Source organism: Chrysemys picta, chromosome 3 (genome assembly GCF_011386835.1).
Source record: "Chrysemys picta bellii isolate R12L10 chromosome 3, ASM1138683v2, whole genome shotgun sequence".
In the NCBI taxonomy this organism is placed as follows: Eukaryota; Metazoa; Chordata; order Testudines; family Emydidae; genus Chrysemys; species Chrysemys picta.
The window spans coordinates 152756949-152773162 of NC_088793.1; the positions used below are offsets into that span (position 1 = coordinate 152756949).

The window sequence follows — 16214 nt, forward strand, 5'->3', positions numbered from 1 at the left end:
TTGAGTAGTCAGTCACATTGCTTTCTAATGGTCAGTTGCATCACTCTCATGAGATGTTGTAGCTGGGAGGGAGAAGATTATACTCTTCCACAGGCTCTGCAAGCAGGTATTTATTGTTAGCAACAGCTTAAAGTGAAGAGGCAGCAGGCAGGTGCATTCCCAAGGACATTTGGTGGCATTGCTCTTGGGCCCACTCAAAGACCCTGATAATGCAGCAAGGAAATGCAAACTCTCCTCCCCTCTTTTTTATCAAAAAGGAATTTAAAAATAAATATCTTTAGTGAACAGCCTTTAAATTGTAAGCTGAATTTCAAAAAATTCAAATTGACTGTCTCTTTAAACAAAACAAATATTGGGCACATAAAAAGTCCACCAGAAAAAGTTGAGACAAAATGTACTTGTAGGCTGTGTTGTGTGGCCAGGTGATATCTGGGGGAAATGTACTTAGGCGTGTGTTTATACATTTTCTACCAGAAATAGTTTGCATAAACAAAGAATGGGGCGTCCCTGTGTGAGTAAGATTTCTCTGAAAATTGTAGCGTCTTCCAGGTGGTAATATATTTCAACTTATGGTAGCTGTACTTCTATGTCTGCGTGATATGGTCAGCTATTTCCTTTCGGTAAATCAACCCAATACCAGTGCTAGTTTGGATCAACAATTTTGTTTCTGGTCATTTGTCCAGGACCATTGCTTGGAAAATCTGTCTGAACCTGAAAGCATTTAGTACTGTTAATTCTGGCATGTCATGACTCACTGAGGTGGATGTGAATCCTTTATAGCCCTGGAAAACTGGGAATGCCAGCATTTATTGCTAGACCTGTCAGACTGCCAGGTATCGGACCTTACTTTGAAACAGTAGTGGGGCTACTTTGGTACCTCAGTTTAACAATGCCTTCCCCACATAGGGCCAGGATAGACTATAACTAATCTTGTATCACTTGCCAGTCTATTTTAATCCTTATATTGGCTGCTTTTTTTTTTCTTTGTAATTTAAATTGGTAGCTCACATTAACCATAGGTGCTGGCCTACAGCTTCTTAGAGCATGTACACTAATGACAGGTGATTTTTTTTTTATCGTTGTATTGATAGTCTGTCAATACTATTACAGCACGTAAGGTTGTGAAACCTTATCAAGCTTTGGCTTTCTCTAAGTGATTACATGCCTGGCCTCTAAGAGCAGCACTCCAGAAGGATGGATGAGTGAGTGACAGGCTGAATTACTGCATCTCTTACCCAGCACTTGTAGAGATTAAGTGGTTGTCAGAGAGACATCAATAGAGATTTACAGATTGCTTCCTAAACTCATTTTGAACTAACTACTGATGAGGAAGCTTGATAACTCTCTCATACTTCGGTGCAGCTGAATGAAAATCAAATACACAGAGATTTTCAGTTTTATTTTTTGTTAGCAATAATGTTCTTCATGGACAAACTAATAGTGAAGTAAATGGCCTTAGAGCGTTTGTCCCTATAACATAAAATACAATATCCATGATTAATCCTGCTCCTAGTGATGACTAATTTTAGTCTCCCCAGCAATTTTCTGTGCTATTGCAGATATCACATCCTAAGAAAGACTGTGAACTGCATTCAGTAGCCTGAGCTTGGGAAATCTAGTCCCTCCCAGCAGTGGGGTAGAGATTCTCTTTGTGATGCTGAGGTAATAGATCCTACTGTGGATCTGCTCACCAGAGGAGAGACTGGTTTGTCCAAAGCTGTATTTACCTGGGACACGGCTGCCCTCTGTAATTGCCACCCAATGCTGAAACTGCCAAATCCACTTACACATTACTGAGTCTCTATGTTGAAATGGTGGCAGCACTTTAGGCAGAGACAACTAAGCCATTCTACTTTGGGGCAGGGTTATATGTATCCATTTTCCGGGCTGGTCCATTGTGCCCAACTTCAGGCCCAATCCTGTGAGGTGCTGAGCACCTAATTCCCATGGACTCTTCAAGGTTTTTCCCAGGTCAGGATCTTTTTGAGTCTAGAGCATGCCTATTCGCTGGCTAACTTTAAAGTTCAGATACTTAATCTGGTGGTATGCTAAACATCTCTCTAAGAATGGACTAATCCATCTTATAGTGCAGAATGTGTGTAAGTCTCGTAGTAAAAGTGCTCTGTGTGTGTGTCTATATACACACTTTTAATTCAAGGTTATTTTGTAGGCATAGTAATAATAAGGGAGAATATTGACATATGGTATCTCTATCTTTTAAAAGGTTCAAACAGTCAGTTTGTGGGTAGCTTTTGTCCTGATTCACACTCTGTGTAAAGTTATTAATTATATATGAGAGAAATAGACTTAATGAGAGCTCCTTTGGCTGGACTACTTACAATACAATTTTATTAATGCTGATATATCGTCTTCCTAAGGGACATTAGGGCAGATAGCATACCAAGTAATAATAATTCCTTGCATCCTATTAACTAAGCGATCTTTGAGTAATTACTGTTACATGCTGCTACAGCTTTTGTGTGTTTGTTAACTGTGAAACTGTATTTTCTTCTATATCAGAAATATCCAGTTTATAAACGGAGGCCTTTTATAAATGTTTGCATAACTAGAAGAAATGCTTAATAGTTCCTTACAATCACTTTCAAACAGATACTCATCACAAAAAAATTAAACAAAGCCAAAAAAAGAAATCATCTTTAATTACATTCAACCAATTCTGATTTATAATTAAGGCTGAGTTAATTAGGGCTGGAATTTAAAATACTTAGGGCTGGCTTATAATTAGGGTTGGGATTTAAAAATTTGCAAATTACATAATTGTGTACAGACACACGTACATATCTACATGCACACTTAATCATACAGTTACAAAGATTTAAATTTGTGTGAATTTTAGCATAGCGTATAATAAAAAAAAAAAAAGGCAGAAGTTCTTACCGGACAACAAAGGGCTCAGAAATTCTGACAACACAGAATTAGTTCTCTTCATTGTCTGCCTCTGACATAACTCAGAGGATGCAAATTGTGTAGCATTGTCAAAATCCAAGGAAAAAAACCCATATCTTTTATTTTCCCAAATATACATCAGCCTTCCCAATTAGAAAACATTGGCAAAGTAACAACAGTATGTAAGGCTGTCTGAACAGGAGTCACAGATGAAGTAATTTTTAGGTAAGATAGGAAATACTTACAGACTTCAAGAGGGTGATTACTTGAGTTAACGTTCACAAATTCAGAAATGGGTTTACACAGATTAAAATGTATTGAATCAAATTAATCCTTTAGGGAACTCCGTTGAATTCTTCCCCAGGGACAAATTTGGCCCATTATTTAGCTGAATAGTGAGGAGGGTTTTGCACAAAGGGTGGTATATTAGCTAGTTATCTGTCTTGGGTACTTATATGGCCCCATCACGCACTTCACAATCTTTTAAGGTTAAATTTGGTGGATATAAGACTCATCTTTTTCCTTTTTTCCCCCTTCTACCATGTGCATTTTGCAATCATCTTGCCCAGCCCAACCCCAGCCGGCTTCTCAGGATTCCTTGGATGAATTCATGACTGAAATAAAATCAGGCTGCTCCTTAGACAGCGTAATGAGGAAGAAGCTTCATTTGCGGACCTTTGAATTGAGGAAAGAACAGCAGAGACTGAAAGGGTTAATAAAGATTGTTAAACCTGCGGAACTGCCAGAGCTGAAGCCCCAGTGAGTCAACATCAATAATCACTGTATTGTCCATATGAAATTGTCCTGGTGAGTGGAATGCTACCAAAATGTAGAAAGAGCAAAATATACAGTGGGTACCATCTCTTATGCTATGTCTGAGATGTCACTTTGGCATGTCAGTGTGCCATTGCCATGTTAGAGGAATGCTACAGAGAGATGCAGCAACAATGGAGTTAAAGCAGTAAGATCAGCACCTGCTTTGTGTATGTGTGCACGCGCACAGTGGTGTTTCTTAATAACCTTTCATGTAGAAGGATCACACAGCACAGGTTTGAGTTCTTGTTCCATAACATCACCTTTGTTCCGCAAATGTTTCTGTTCTTAAATAGAAGAGATTGATGCCTAGGTATTTACTGTAGGCTTTGTATGTGCTAATCGCTTTTCTTTGTATCTAATTTTGTTAGGACTGGGAGTCATGGTCTGGAACTAGAGAGCAAGCCTAAAAAGCTAACGTTGCCTCTCTTTGGTGCAATGAAGGGAGGAAGAAAATTCAAACTGAAAACTGGAAACCTAGGGGTAAGTATGATTGAAGAGAGCAATTTTAAGGTATTCCTTGCTTTTGTTTCCTTAGGTCATTGGCTTCCCCTTCACTTTCTTTTCTATTCTTCTTGGCTTTTTAGTTAAATTCAAATGCATTATTGGTTTAATTCCCAATATGACTATCAAAAAACTATGACCTGCTCTCCTGGGGACAATGACTGTATCTCTTTTCACTCTTAATTTTCACCTGCACCTTTCCTTAGGACAGAATAGCTCGTCCTCCGTTTAGTGGTACTTTCCTAGTTCTTCCTATGAGTGGAACATGCATGCTGCTTTGTCCTGTCTTGTCTGTCTGTGGCCATTCTGTATCAACCTGTCTATATATCTTAGGGTTTTTTATAGTACTCATCACCAGATTGCCTAAGCACTGCTACATCAGTTTGCTTTTACGCCACAGAAGTTGCCTGTCAGGCGTCCAGATATCCCTGAAAGCTTGTTAAAAATGAAAGATGATGGGCCTGAAGTGGAGGAGGAAGAAGAGGATGAAGATGAGGAGCAGGAAATCAAAGCAGCAAACATTGGGACACAAAAAACAGAGACGAAAATGGCAGGAGAAGAAGTAGAACAAGAGACGAGTCTTCCTGCCAGTTCTCCTAGTAAGAATCTAGAACCTACCCATGGTAAACAGTGACCGCTTTTTTTCCTTTTCCCTGCATTAGGTTATGTGAGTATAAACTACTGGATTTTTCAGAGTTGCACAAAACTATGGAGACTTGCTTCACAGATGTTCATGTGACACTTTGCAGATTTCCTTTTCACAGCTTTGTGCCTATGAGTTCAGCATTCTGGGCACAAACAGATCCAAGACACAACTGAGTTTCACCTGGTTTTGTATTAAAGCTCTGCACAACAGCAAATTTCCCATCCTTTTGGGATTAAAAAAGAGACAAGAAAAGAAATCTTTCTGTATTGTGACAGGCCATATTGTTAACCAGGGTGTGCAGCACTTGAGTGTCTTACTAGCAAACTAGTACATGGCATTGTTGTAAGGGAACATAATTAAAAAGAAAACAGATTTCAGAGTAAGAATACCTTTGAAGGTTTATAAACTGAGGAGGTAAAATATTTTAAAAGCCATAATGGCCAGATCTTGACTGTCTCTATGGAGCTTATATCCAAATTCAAAGCCTTTTGCATTCACCAACTCTGTGCATGTGAAAACTCAGCCATGACATTGCAATAAGTTATTTTGTTCCCTCGTATCTGCAACTCTGCCTCCTTGCCTTAATGTATAGTATCATGTGCAATATGGCCAAGTTGTTAGTTTAAACTGGCTCTATGGGTTAATTAAACTCCTTTCCCAATGTTGCATTGAAATAGTCTTTCTACGTTTTAATCTCTTTGGGTGTTTATAGAGAATTGTCCCTTTATTTGAATGTCAGTGCTGAAATGAATGCAGCTAAGTTTTCTCTAGTGTCTTGTGTTTCAGTGATACTAGTGCTCTACTTCTTAGGATGCCTGATAAATGTATTCTGTAGATTTTTTTGGCTGTTTTTCACAGGGATTGGTTTTCAGTCTCAGCCCATCAGCAAGCAGTTAAAGACACCAGAGAATGAATATCAGGTGGACCTATCACAAGAGAAGTCTCAAGGTGAGCAATGCAATGTGGGGCTCAGCAATTGTGCAGGAGATTATGGACTTAAAAATGTATCCAAAGGAGCTATTGTCTATGCAAATTAGCAAAAGGAAACAGCATTGTCTAGTTTCTGAAGCAGGGAACTAGGAATCCAGGGGGATGTAAGGGCTATTCTCAACTCTGCCACAGCCTAAATATGTGACTTCTGGGCAAGTCACTTCATCTCTGTTTCAATTCTCCTCACCCCTCCAAATCTGTAAGGCGCTTTGAGTTCCTTGGATGAAAGACACTGTGTAAATACAAAATCATTTTAATGCAATAGAGTTGACAGCAGGATCTTGTGAGGAAGAACCAAGTGTAAAAAATGATGCCCCCTTTTTCTCCTCCTTGTCTTAAGAATTGGTCAGAGGGGAAGTGCGTGTGAAGACTTGTACCATACAAATCTCAAGTAACATATGGCTGGCAGTAGCATGCACACTGAGCTGCTCAGATGTCGCCATGCGTTTTACAAAAATCCATCTGATCCTCAAGATCAAGGCCTGACTTGGCAAGCAAAACATTTGGAAGAGATCTGTATGAATTCTTTTGCTCTGCTCTCCCACCTGACAGTCTATGGCAGCCTAAGATTCCTCAGGGAGACTGTCCTCTTATTGTCTCATGGGGTGAATTTCGATGTCGCATGAGATTGAGATCTTGAGTCACTTAGGTTAAATGGTAGGCAAGTCGAGGCTATTCATGTCACATGCTCCGTCACTGTTCTCTTTCACTAACTGATATTCCTGTACCCAGTGAAGTGGCATTTTTGTATGTTGGTTCCATGTATTTCCTAAAGTAGCTTTTGGTCTTCGTGGCCCAATGTATAGACCCTTGATGGCCAAAGTCCAAGATTTCCATGCTCCAGCTTCAGTATTATATCCTCTTGTAATCTGCAGGGAGACGATTGCTTGACTACTAGAATTTATCATTATAGTAACTGTAGATGGAAAAGACCTATTAGATCCTAACCCCTTACAAGTGTGGATATATGGAGTGCCAGCTAGAGGACTGAATACATTAAACTACAGTTGTCACTTAAATGTATTTAATCTCAATAAATTAATAACCATAAGATCCTATTCAACAGATAAAAGAACTGAATTTTGGTACAACAAGGTTAATGAATCATTTCCTTTGACAGGTCTATTTTTAAGTGGGCCTTTTGTAAACTTATTTCTGATAAAGCTGCCGGTTCGTGATGTAGGAGCAATACGGTGTGCTATAAAACAGATCTTCTTTCTTCCCAGCGTCGGAGAGAACATGCAGGACATTTGAAGAGAGCCCCAAGAAAAAGACGAAAGTTAATGGCCCAAGCAGGGTAAGTAATGATACCTGAAGCTCTCTCACGCAGAGGAAGACAGTCCCTGCCCCAAGAAGTCAACAATCTAATTTAAAAGATTCCCTCTGAGTGAAATGGGCTGGTGACTTGGTTGGAGTACTGCTTTGTGACAGTGATGTCTCTTCCATGGTGTATGAAACTAGTCTTCTAATGCAGTGGTCTCCAAAGTGGGGTGCGCAAGAGCATCCTTTGGGGCGGCAAAAATGGTAGAGCTGGCCCTGCGGCGTGGCAGGGGGCACAGGCTCCAAAAATTTTTACTGATAGGGGTGCGGGATCAAAAAAGTTTGGAGACCACTGTTCTAATGCACTACTGCTGCAGTAGGCATAGAGAGCTATTGCAAGTCACCAAGGAGTGTGCCTGCTGAGAAGCTATGAGCTAGCATTTCAGGAATGACAGAGATTTGTAAAAGCTACAAGCAAACTAGACCACCAGTCTATTCATCAAAGCTTCCTTTCCAACTGTATTGATAACACTTTGTGCTGGGTCACAGTGATGTGGTCTCTCATTCACTTGTATGTGCTCCAACTTGCCTTAAAAATTGGCATGCTTCAAGGCCCAGACCTGTGATTGTAGAGCTTTCTTGTTGATTAGCGTGGAATGTTGCACGCACTGGTTTACACAGCAAAGGTCTTAGTCTGGAAAACTTGGGGACCACCTCTCTAGTCCACATGTCTTGCCTTTAATATAACTTCATCCTTTTGGGAAAGGGGCCATTATTAGTGTTGTGGAATTTACTGTAACGGGGACCCAAGGTGTAAGTGTCCTTCAGTGCATTCACAGGGAGGACAGAGTTGTTTCTAGGATAAAAATCTGTAAAGGATATAAACCCTCCATGTTTTGGGGCATAAAGATAACCACTTCTGCCTGGAGTTAGAAAGAACGTTTTCCTGGGTGCATATTACTGCATAATTTAGCATCATGGGCGCTTGTACCTTTCTCTAAACCATCTGGTACTGACCATTGTTGGAGACAGGGTACTGGACTAGATGGAATACAAGTGTGGCCATTTCTACGCAGCACATTCTGGTTGTAGGTTTTGTAATTGATGGAATGCTGTGCAAATACACTGCATCACATAGCAAAGAGGCATAATGCCCATCAGGCACTAGCAGGATCTGCTAATCCAAAAAAATACTTCCTTTGGCATTAATTGATTCCATTGTTAGCAATCCCAGCAGAGGGGCCAAGAACTGAATGGGAACATCCTTCAGAGGTTGTCCCTCCGTAGCTAGGTTGAAGCATATTAGTGAGGGAAGTGTCAATAAATTTGCACTGCTACAATCTATGCTGTACCCCTTCTGTGGATAACTAGAAAGTATCAGTCTCCAGGGCTGTCAAACCCAGCACCTCTAACCAGCACTAATTCACTCCAAGCAGTCTATTATTCTAGCATTCTCATAATATTAAATACCTTAGATTATCTTCACGTTCCCATTACAAATCACTTGTTGCACATGCTATCTTTTTAAAAGTCTCCTTTTGGTTGATATTTTCCATAGTAGGTTTCAGCCCAAAGGTAGCATTTTTTTAAAAAGTTGGAGGAACAAATCTTTTTATACACTGTTGAGTCATGCAAAAATGGAAAAAGTCTTTTCTCTTTCTGAAAAGATTTTGACTTTTTTGTGCACAAGAATAAAAATAGCTGAATTTTACATGCTGACACTTTTCAGGAGGCTAGATCTTCTAGAGGTCTCTAATCCAGGTTAATTTTAGAAAATTAAACAGATTTGAGGGACTGAAAAATTGCTTTGGTCATGCTGGTATATCTGTATTAAGGTTTTAGCTTATAACCAGTACATAAATTCAATGTTTAGTAAATAAAATATAGATTCATAGACTTTAAGGCCAGAAGGGACTATCATGATCATCTAGTCTGACCTGCACACTGCAGGCCATAGACCCTCACCCACCACTCCTGTAATAGACCCCTAACCTCTGGTTGAGTTACTGAAGTCCTCAGATCATGATTTAAAGACTTAAATATAGGTGGGGAGGTTTTTAACTGATTTCAGTATTTCACTATGGAGTTGTTAGATTTTGACTACATAATTGTGGAAGTAAAAGATGAAAGCAGTTAAAAGATTACTGAAACAACAAGGAGTCTGGTGGCACCTAAATTTTCAACCTGACCTTAACTTGCTATCTCCATATTTAGACCTCGAGATAGCTCAGTGGTTTGAGCATTGGCCTGCTAAACCCAGGGTTGTGAGTTCAATCCTTGAGGGGGCCACTTGGGGATCTGGGGCAAAATCAGTACTTGGTCCTGCTAGTGAAGGCAGGGGGCTGGACTCGATGACCTTTCAAGGTCCCTTCCAGTTCTAGGAAATGGGATATCTCCATTAATTATTATTATTATAATCCTGTGTTTTGTATTATCTGTAATACTGTTAAGTGCAACAAACAGTTCTGCCCTCATTAGTACACTCAGCTCCTTCTGACTTCATTGGAGATTTCATGGCTGTATCGGAGGGTGTCGTCCTCCTTCGATCTATGCTCTGAGACCTGCTCCGTTACCTGTCCACTGCACTCCTGTTGTGTTTCCTCGTTGACTCTTCACAGTAGGAAAACTGCTCCCACCTTTCAGTAGCTTTTTTTTCTTCCACACCACTTCCGTGAGCTTAAAACTGACTGTTTGAAACACTTGAAACCTTTATGCTAGGAATGCTGTATTTTTAAAAATATCAGCTCAATTTTTATTTTTTGCAGCTCCAGCAAGCGCTTTCCTCCTCGCAGTACCCAGAAGATGACCCAGACTACTGTGTGTGGATGCCTCCTGCAGGTACCAAGCAATTTCCTCTAACTTCTTACGCCAGTAAATCAGGAATCCATTTGCAAAATAGTCCTGAGGTCACTGAAGTGTGGCCAAAAAAAAAAAAATCAACCAGTATGGATATTTCACACATACGTGGTATTTGGGATGGGTGGAACACAAACACATACTTTTCACGCTGTTAGATATGCTACTATTCGTTCCTGCAGTTCTATATCGGCTTCATTACACCAAGTATGGTGGTGGTTTTATTATTTGAAAGGGAGATCAAAGCCTGTGTGGTTTTGAGCAGCCTCAACTTTCACTGAAGTCATTGGGACATTCAGCAACAAATGGAATGGTTCTCTAAAACTTCTTGAAGACTCTTTGACCAAAACTTTGAAACACAAACCTTCCTACAATTCATATCACATGTTTTGGAGAGACAAGCCTTATTAACTTCTTGTGGCAGAGATATGGAATGACTTTTAATAGGGGCACAAATCCAATTTGTGTGGAGGGTGAAAGGTAAAGATTAACTTTTTTCTAATTAACCTTCAAATCGTTTTGATTTAACCTTCTCTGGTTATTTTTAATGATGCAATGAATTTTCAATTATACTTTTTTAATAAGAGCATGGCTTATGCATATAGCTTTTCATATTAAGTGCATAGATTAGATTTCATATGGTTTCATGATACTCTTTCTCAAAATTACAGATAATTAGAGGTTTAAAACATTGCTGAGCCTCACAGGGAGGGAGGTGAGCTCTAACCCAGAGTTAAGTGAACAAAAGGACTGCACTCCATTAGCACTAGTAAAAACCAGAGCAAAATTCCTGGCTCAGCTGACCAGAAGACGGGCTGACCTGGGTGTGTCTAGCCAGCTTCCTTTTTTTTTGAGGGAGCTCTCTTTTCCTGTCTCCAGTTGCTAATGGGAGGATTTGTCTCCTGTCTGAGCTGGCATAATGGGGACACTGGAGGAACCAAATAAACAGGAAAGATATTATGTAGTCTTGTAAAGGCTTATGACTCCCAGCTGTCAGGAATTACGTATCAAAAGGAGACTAGTATTTTAGTATCCATCGTGTGGGTTGGTATACTTTTCCGTCTGTTGAACGTATGCTCTGTGTTGTAGACCGTTTCATTCTTTGCTCTGAGTCGATCTTGGAAGAGCACGTGTGTATATATGTGTGTGTGTGTATATATATATAGTTTTTTTGTCTCTTATCAATCAGGTCAAAGCGGTGATGGCAAGACTCATCTGAATGAAAAATATGGCTATTAAGCTTCACAGGCCCCAGGCAGTGGCTCTGAGGTCTAAGGGAGCGTGCTACTTCCCCACGCAGTGGCTCTGAGGTCTAAGGGAGCGTGCTACTTTGGACAGCTTCCTGCACAGAGTTGAGTGAAGGTTGAAAGAGTTGGCTTCTCGGATGTTGTTCCAGATTGAATGGCATCAGCACCAATTCGGACGGTTATCTCAAGCATTGCATTTGTTCTTTGTTTTTAAAACACTTTTAAGGATTCCAGAGCCTTGCACACAAATTTTTCCACCTCTTCCTTCTGCAGTTGGCCTGGTCGTTGTATTCAGTGTGAGTATGTTAGACTTGCAAGGGCTTTATGTTTATGGGCTTTATGTTTATAAGCTTGATGAGGTGAGACCAAGCTGGTTTTATCCAATAAAAATGAGAACACTAGTGTTTTTTGCCTCCAAATTATACTTAAAATGGCATTGTCAGGGCAAATGTGACCCAAAGTTCAAGTTTTATAAAAACATTTTATTTCAAAGGAAATCTATTTTAACCACCCAAAAAAAAAAAAAAAAAATCCTTCGCAACCTTTGAAACTCAAGCATTTCAGCACTGAATAGTGCAAGAAAACCAGAGAATGAAATTGACTGGAAACCTTGAGAAAAATGCAATAATTAGAGGCATGGAAAAACTCTCCTATGAAGACAAATTGAAAATATTTGGATTGCTTATCTTTCAAAAGAGATAAATTTGAGGGGACATGATAAAATCCCCTAAAAAATGAATGTTCTAGAAAAGGGAGATAAGAGTTTCTGTTCTCCTTGTGTCGTAACACAAGAACATTGGGACATTTGATGAATTTGAAAAATGATACATTCAGAATTGATAAAAGATGATAATTCTCTCAGTGCATAATTAGATGGTGGAACTCATTGCTACAGAATGTTGTTGGAGCCAAGAATTTAGTGAGGACTAAAGAGGGATTCGACTTTTCTATAGATAACAAGAATATCCAGAATTATAAAAATTAATGCTGAAAAAGAGTATTGGAAGGATCTAATACCTAATTTATATATAATACAAAACCTGCTGCTTAAAATAATTCCAAATTATAAGAGATTAGGAAGAGGCCTTGAAGGGAGCAGATTACCCTACATCTGCCAACTGTGTAGTTTCTTCTAAAGCAGTGGTGGACAACCTGCGGCCCGGGAACCTGGCGAACTGCGGCCACCGGGAGCTGCAGGGGGCCGTGCCTGCGGACAGTCAACGTCAGCAAAATGCCTCACGGCCCGCCATCAGATTACCCTGATGGGCCGCAGGTTGCCCACCACTGTTCTAGAGCATTGATGCTGGCCACTGTCAAGAGACCAGATACCTGATTAAATCAACCATAGGTCTGAGCCAGTCCAACATTTCCTATGTAAAATAGCTCTATAAAATGCTACAGTGGTGCTTGTATTCTGCATAAGGAAATTCTTCTTTAAAAATATGGATTTTATCCTGACCATGTCTCTTCACCTTCCTCTTTCATCAGACATGTTTCTAGGATGTCTAGAATAGTTCCGGCTTTTCTGTCTTTTCAGCATCGTGTGTTTGGGCAGATGCGTTTCATATTCCCCTATTCAAGCCACCACTTAGTTGAGAGTATTTCTCCCTGGTAACCAAAGTCCACTCACATCAGTGTCCTCTTACCAGTTCTTTCAAAATCATAATTAAGGAGAAAATACCTGCAGATGGAGCTAGCGAAGCACAGACAAATGCTATGTCATAGGCCTCTTCCATCTATGAGCTGTATTATGTCGAATTCCTTTCCTCTGGACCTCTGAAGTGTTCCCTTCCTAATTAACCCCCCCCCCTTAATAAAGCTGAAAATTCACCCACACTTATGCCAGTGGCTTTAAAATCAAACCCTGGTGTAGAAGAGTGATTTCATACCCACCCAGCTGTTGAGAGGGGTCTTTGCTTCTGCAGTAAGCTACAGTATCCACACACTTGTTCTCGCTGCTTGTGTCAACATTTGGCCAGGATACAGTGCTTTCTCCAGCATTCAAGGACCAATTGTCCAAAGCTGCCATTTCCTGTGCAGAGCACATGATTATTGTATTCTCTGCCACATGTTTACCTCATTATCATAATCACTTTCCCTTGCTACAAAACTTCCTGTTATGTATTCACCTGTTAAATATATTTTAATTTATAGGGCATACCCAAAGCCCTCTAAGCATGTAATATCTGGCCAGCTGACTTCAAGATCTTTTGGTTTGGAGCTCTGTGCATGAAGCAGTTCGTTTGATAATTTGCATAACACATTCTGCTGTTTCAAGTCAAACAATTATACATTTAATATAGTTATATAAATGCCCTAGGTTTTTACAAGCTTTTACATTCTAATTTAAAAGTGTGACATTTAGCGTTAGATGCTCTCAGCATTGTGATGAGAGAAATTGAGTGCAATGAAATGTCAAAAGTTCTCTTTTTCTGATATCCCCGTGTGTGTGCCTATATGTATATACATGTGTATGTATACTCTCCACCATGAATATATTGCATTGTTTCTGGGTTCTGATGACCTGTTAAACCTAGGTTCAGTCTCATGTTTTCACTAGACATACTCAATAAAAATGCAGCCTAATTGTAGTTCAGCGGACTAGTCTTTCACTTGGAGCCTGGCTTCAAATCTAGTCTTTGATCGCAAGTGAAAATAAGATTGTTCTCCCAAACTATCATACATTTTGACCCACTCTGGCACAACTTCTCAAGAATGTCCTAGACTAGAATAGTGGAACTGCAGGTCACACCTGATCTGCACTGGCGGAACTGTATGGAGGGAGCCCAGGACTTCAGCAATTGTGAAATTCCAGATCAGGAGAAACTTGCATAGTGCTTATCTGCACTAATCTGACTAGCCCCTCACTTTCATAGGTACCAGGTTCACACTCCTAGAGACAGGTGTAATTGACACATCTCAACCCTTAACACCCCCTATACAGTTATCAATATTATTGTGTAAATATAGTACAGATGGTTTCTGAAGAGAGAACATTGCCTGTGTGAACTGTCTTTATTACATCTTTATTAGAGGGAAGATGTTCTTGCCTTTACTCTGCAGTATAGAAGTGGGTACCCTCTAGGCACTCTAATTGAAAATAGCTTCTGATTTCCTTTGACTCTGCATCCCATGCTCCCTGCCAACTCCAGAGCACAGCTACTAGCTTCGTCTCCCTGATCTGCCCTGTCACAGCACCACCCCCTTGTCTTTAGATCAAGTTCAAGCTTTTCATCCTCCCCTCTGAGGCACAGCACAATTTTACCTTACCAATATCTTTGTGTTTACTTCCTCTTGCAGTCGGAACTCCTGAGGTTTCCTCCTTTCATGCCCTTCTCCTGCTCCCCCTTTGCGTATTCGTTTTATATCTTTTTATATCACCCCTTTTCTTTTAGTATATCCTCACCTTCACTCAAATTATCCTCGGGATGCACTTTTCACAAAGCCTTTCATCAGTGATCCTTCAAAGCTGCCCACCCTGATGGTAACCTATCAGCTGATCTGTAGTGTCTGTCTGGTTTAGGGCCTGGGCCTGGAGCTAACTGTGTGGGCAGAGCCCTGCAGCTGCCTGGAGTCAGTTGCAGGACTGGAGTCTCAGTGCAAGCTCCTTATAGGAGGAGCCATGTCTGTCTTTGTACAGAGCTGTGCGCACTGCTCTATAAATAAAATTGTAGTAATGTGAAGTGAAACAATACAAGAAGCTATGGTGATCTACTAGCGAAATAGTTCCCTTTTAGAACGGTCGTGCATCTGTTCTGTTTTGGAAGCAGCAGCATATTGTCCGTGGGAATTTCCTCAAAAAGTAGTTGGCAGTGCTATAAGCCCATGATAGGAAGTGAGTGATGTTTCTCTGATGTCAGAACAAAACGGTACAATGAATCTGTAAGGCTTGTAACTTGCTTATCAACCTTTTGATCCCCCTACCATAAATAACCTTCCTAACAGTCTTTAAGAAACATCAACCAAGGCAGATTCATAACAGCAAGCCAATTACACCCTAGCAGCTCTTACAGGCTATTGTATGTAATTATGCTGGGGTCTGTTGAAATGCTGATTTATTTTCCAGTGTTGAAAGCGACAGCTGTAAGCACCGCAGACCATTTTGTTCTTGCTTCTAAAACAGCTCCCTTAGCTTCAGGTGTTTCTCACCACAAAACGGATACAACCGTTTTCTTTCTGAAAATTAGCAGCTCTGCCTGCAAACTGTGTTTTCTGGCTTCTGTTTTTGAGAAGCAGTCATACAAGGAAATGTACTGTGATGTGTTGATAGTTGATAAGCTGCAGTATCTCTTCTGTCTTTCAAGTCATTCAGATAAGTGCTAAGTGTGAGCCAGTGGCTTAAACTCAGGCCTGGGTATTAGTAACTCCTATATTCTGAACTTGACTTCTATTCTCTCTCTGACTTCAGGCACGGGAGTCAAGATCAGAATGTAGGCATTAGGAATGCCCAGTTAATGGGAGTTTTGCCACTGATGTCCAGGGGGTCAACGTTCCACCTGTTAAGTCTCTCGACATCTCTGCAAAGAAGTTACTTATCTCCATTTTAATCACTGTACCTCTGTTTAAGGCTATGTCTACACTACAGTTTGCGTTGGAATAACTTATGTCACTCTGGAGGGGTGAATAAATATCACACACACACACGACATAAAATACATTGACAAGCACCGGTGTGCACAGTGCTATGTTGGCAGGAGAGCTTCTCTGCTGACAGAGCTGCTTCTGCTAGCAGGGGCTGGAGCAGTTAAGTCAACGGGAGAAGCTCTCTCCCACCAGCTTAGAGCAGCTACATTCGAGAGCTTACAAGGGCGCAGCTGCATTGGTGTAGCTGCACTGCTGTAAACTCTCTAGTCTAGCCAGGCCCTTAACAGGTGAAATCTTGACCCCTGTGACATCCATGGCAAAACTCCCATTAACTTCAATGGGGCCAGGGTTTCATCTTATGCTTGGAAAGTGCTTTAGCATCCTCTGCTGAAAGGTGCTATGTCAAA

The 16214-nt window shown here is 40.5% G+C and overlaps 1 protein-coding gene across 5 annotated transcripts in view; it reads left to right on the top strand.

Annotated features, from left to right (window-relative positions):
* Window positions 1-13814, top strand: part of SLC4A1AP (solute carrier family 4 member 1 adaptor protein) — a 30218-nt gene extending 16404 nt beyond the window's left edge. For 2 of the 5 annotated variants that reach the window (XM_065589292.1, XM_008174838.4), the window contains exons 8-14: window positions 3477-3666; window positions 4092-4203; window positions 4625-4847; window positions 5729-5818; window positions 7087-7157; window positions 9886-9958; window positions 11166-13814. In XM_065589292.1, the coding sequence (XP_065445364.1) occupies window positions 3477-3666; window positions 4092-4203; window positions 4625-4847; window positions 5729-5818; window positions 7087-7157; window positions 9886-9958; window positions 11166-11215 (809 nt within the window). In that variant the 3' untranslated portion in view covers window positions 11216-13814. The remainder of the gene's footprint in view (window positions 1-3476; window positions 3667-4091; window positions 4204-4624; window positions 4848-5728; window positions 5819-7086; window positions 7158-9885; window positions 9959-11165) is intronic. The other 3 variants (XM_042848520.2, XM_065589293.1, XM_042848519.2) reach the window with 2 other exon arrangements.
* The last annotated feature ends 2400 nt before the right edge of the window (window positions 13815-16214 follow it).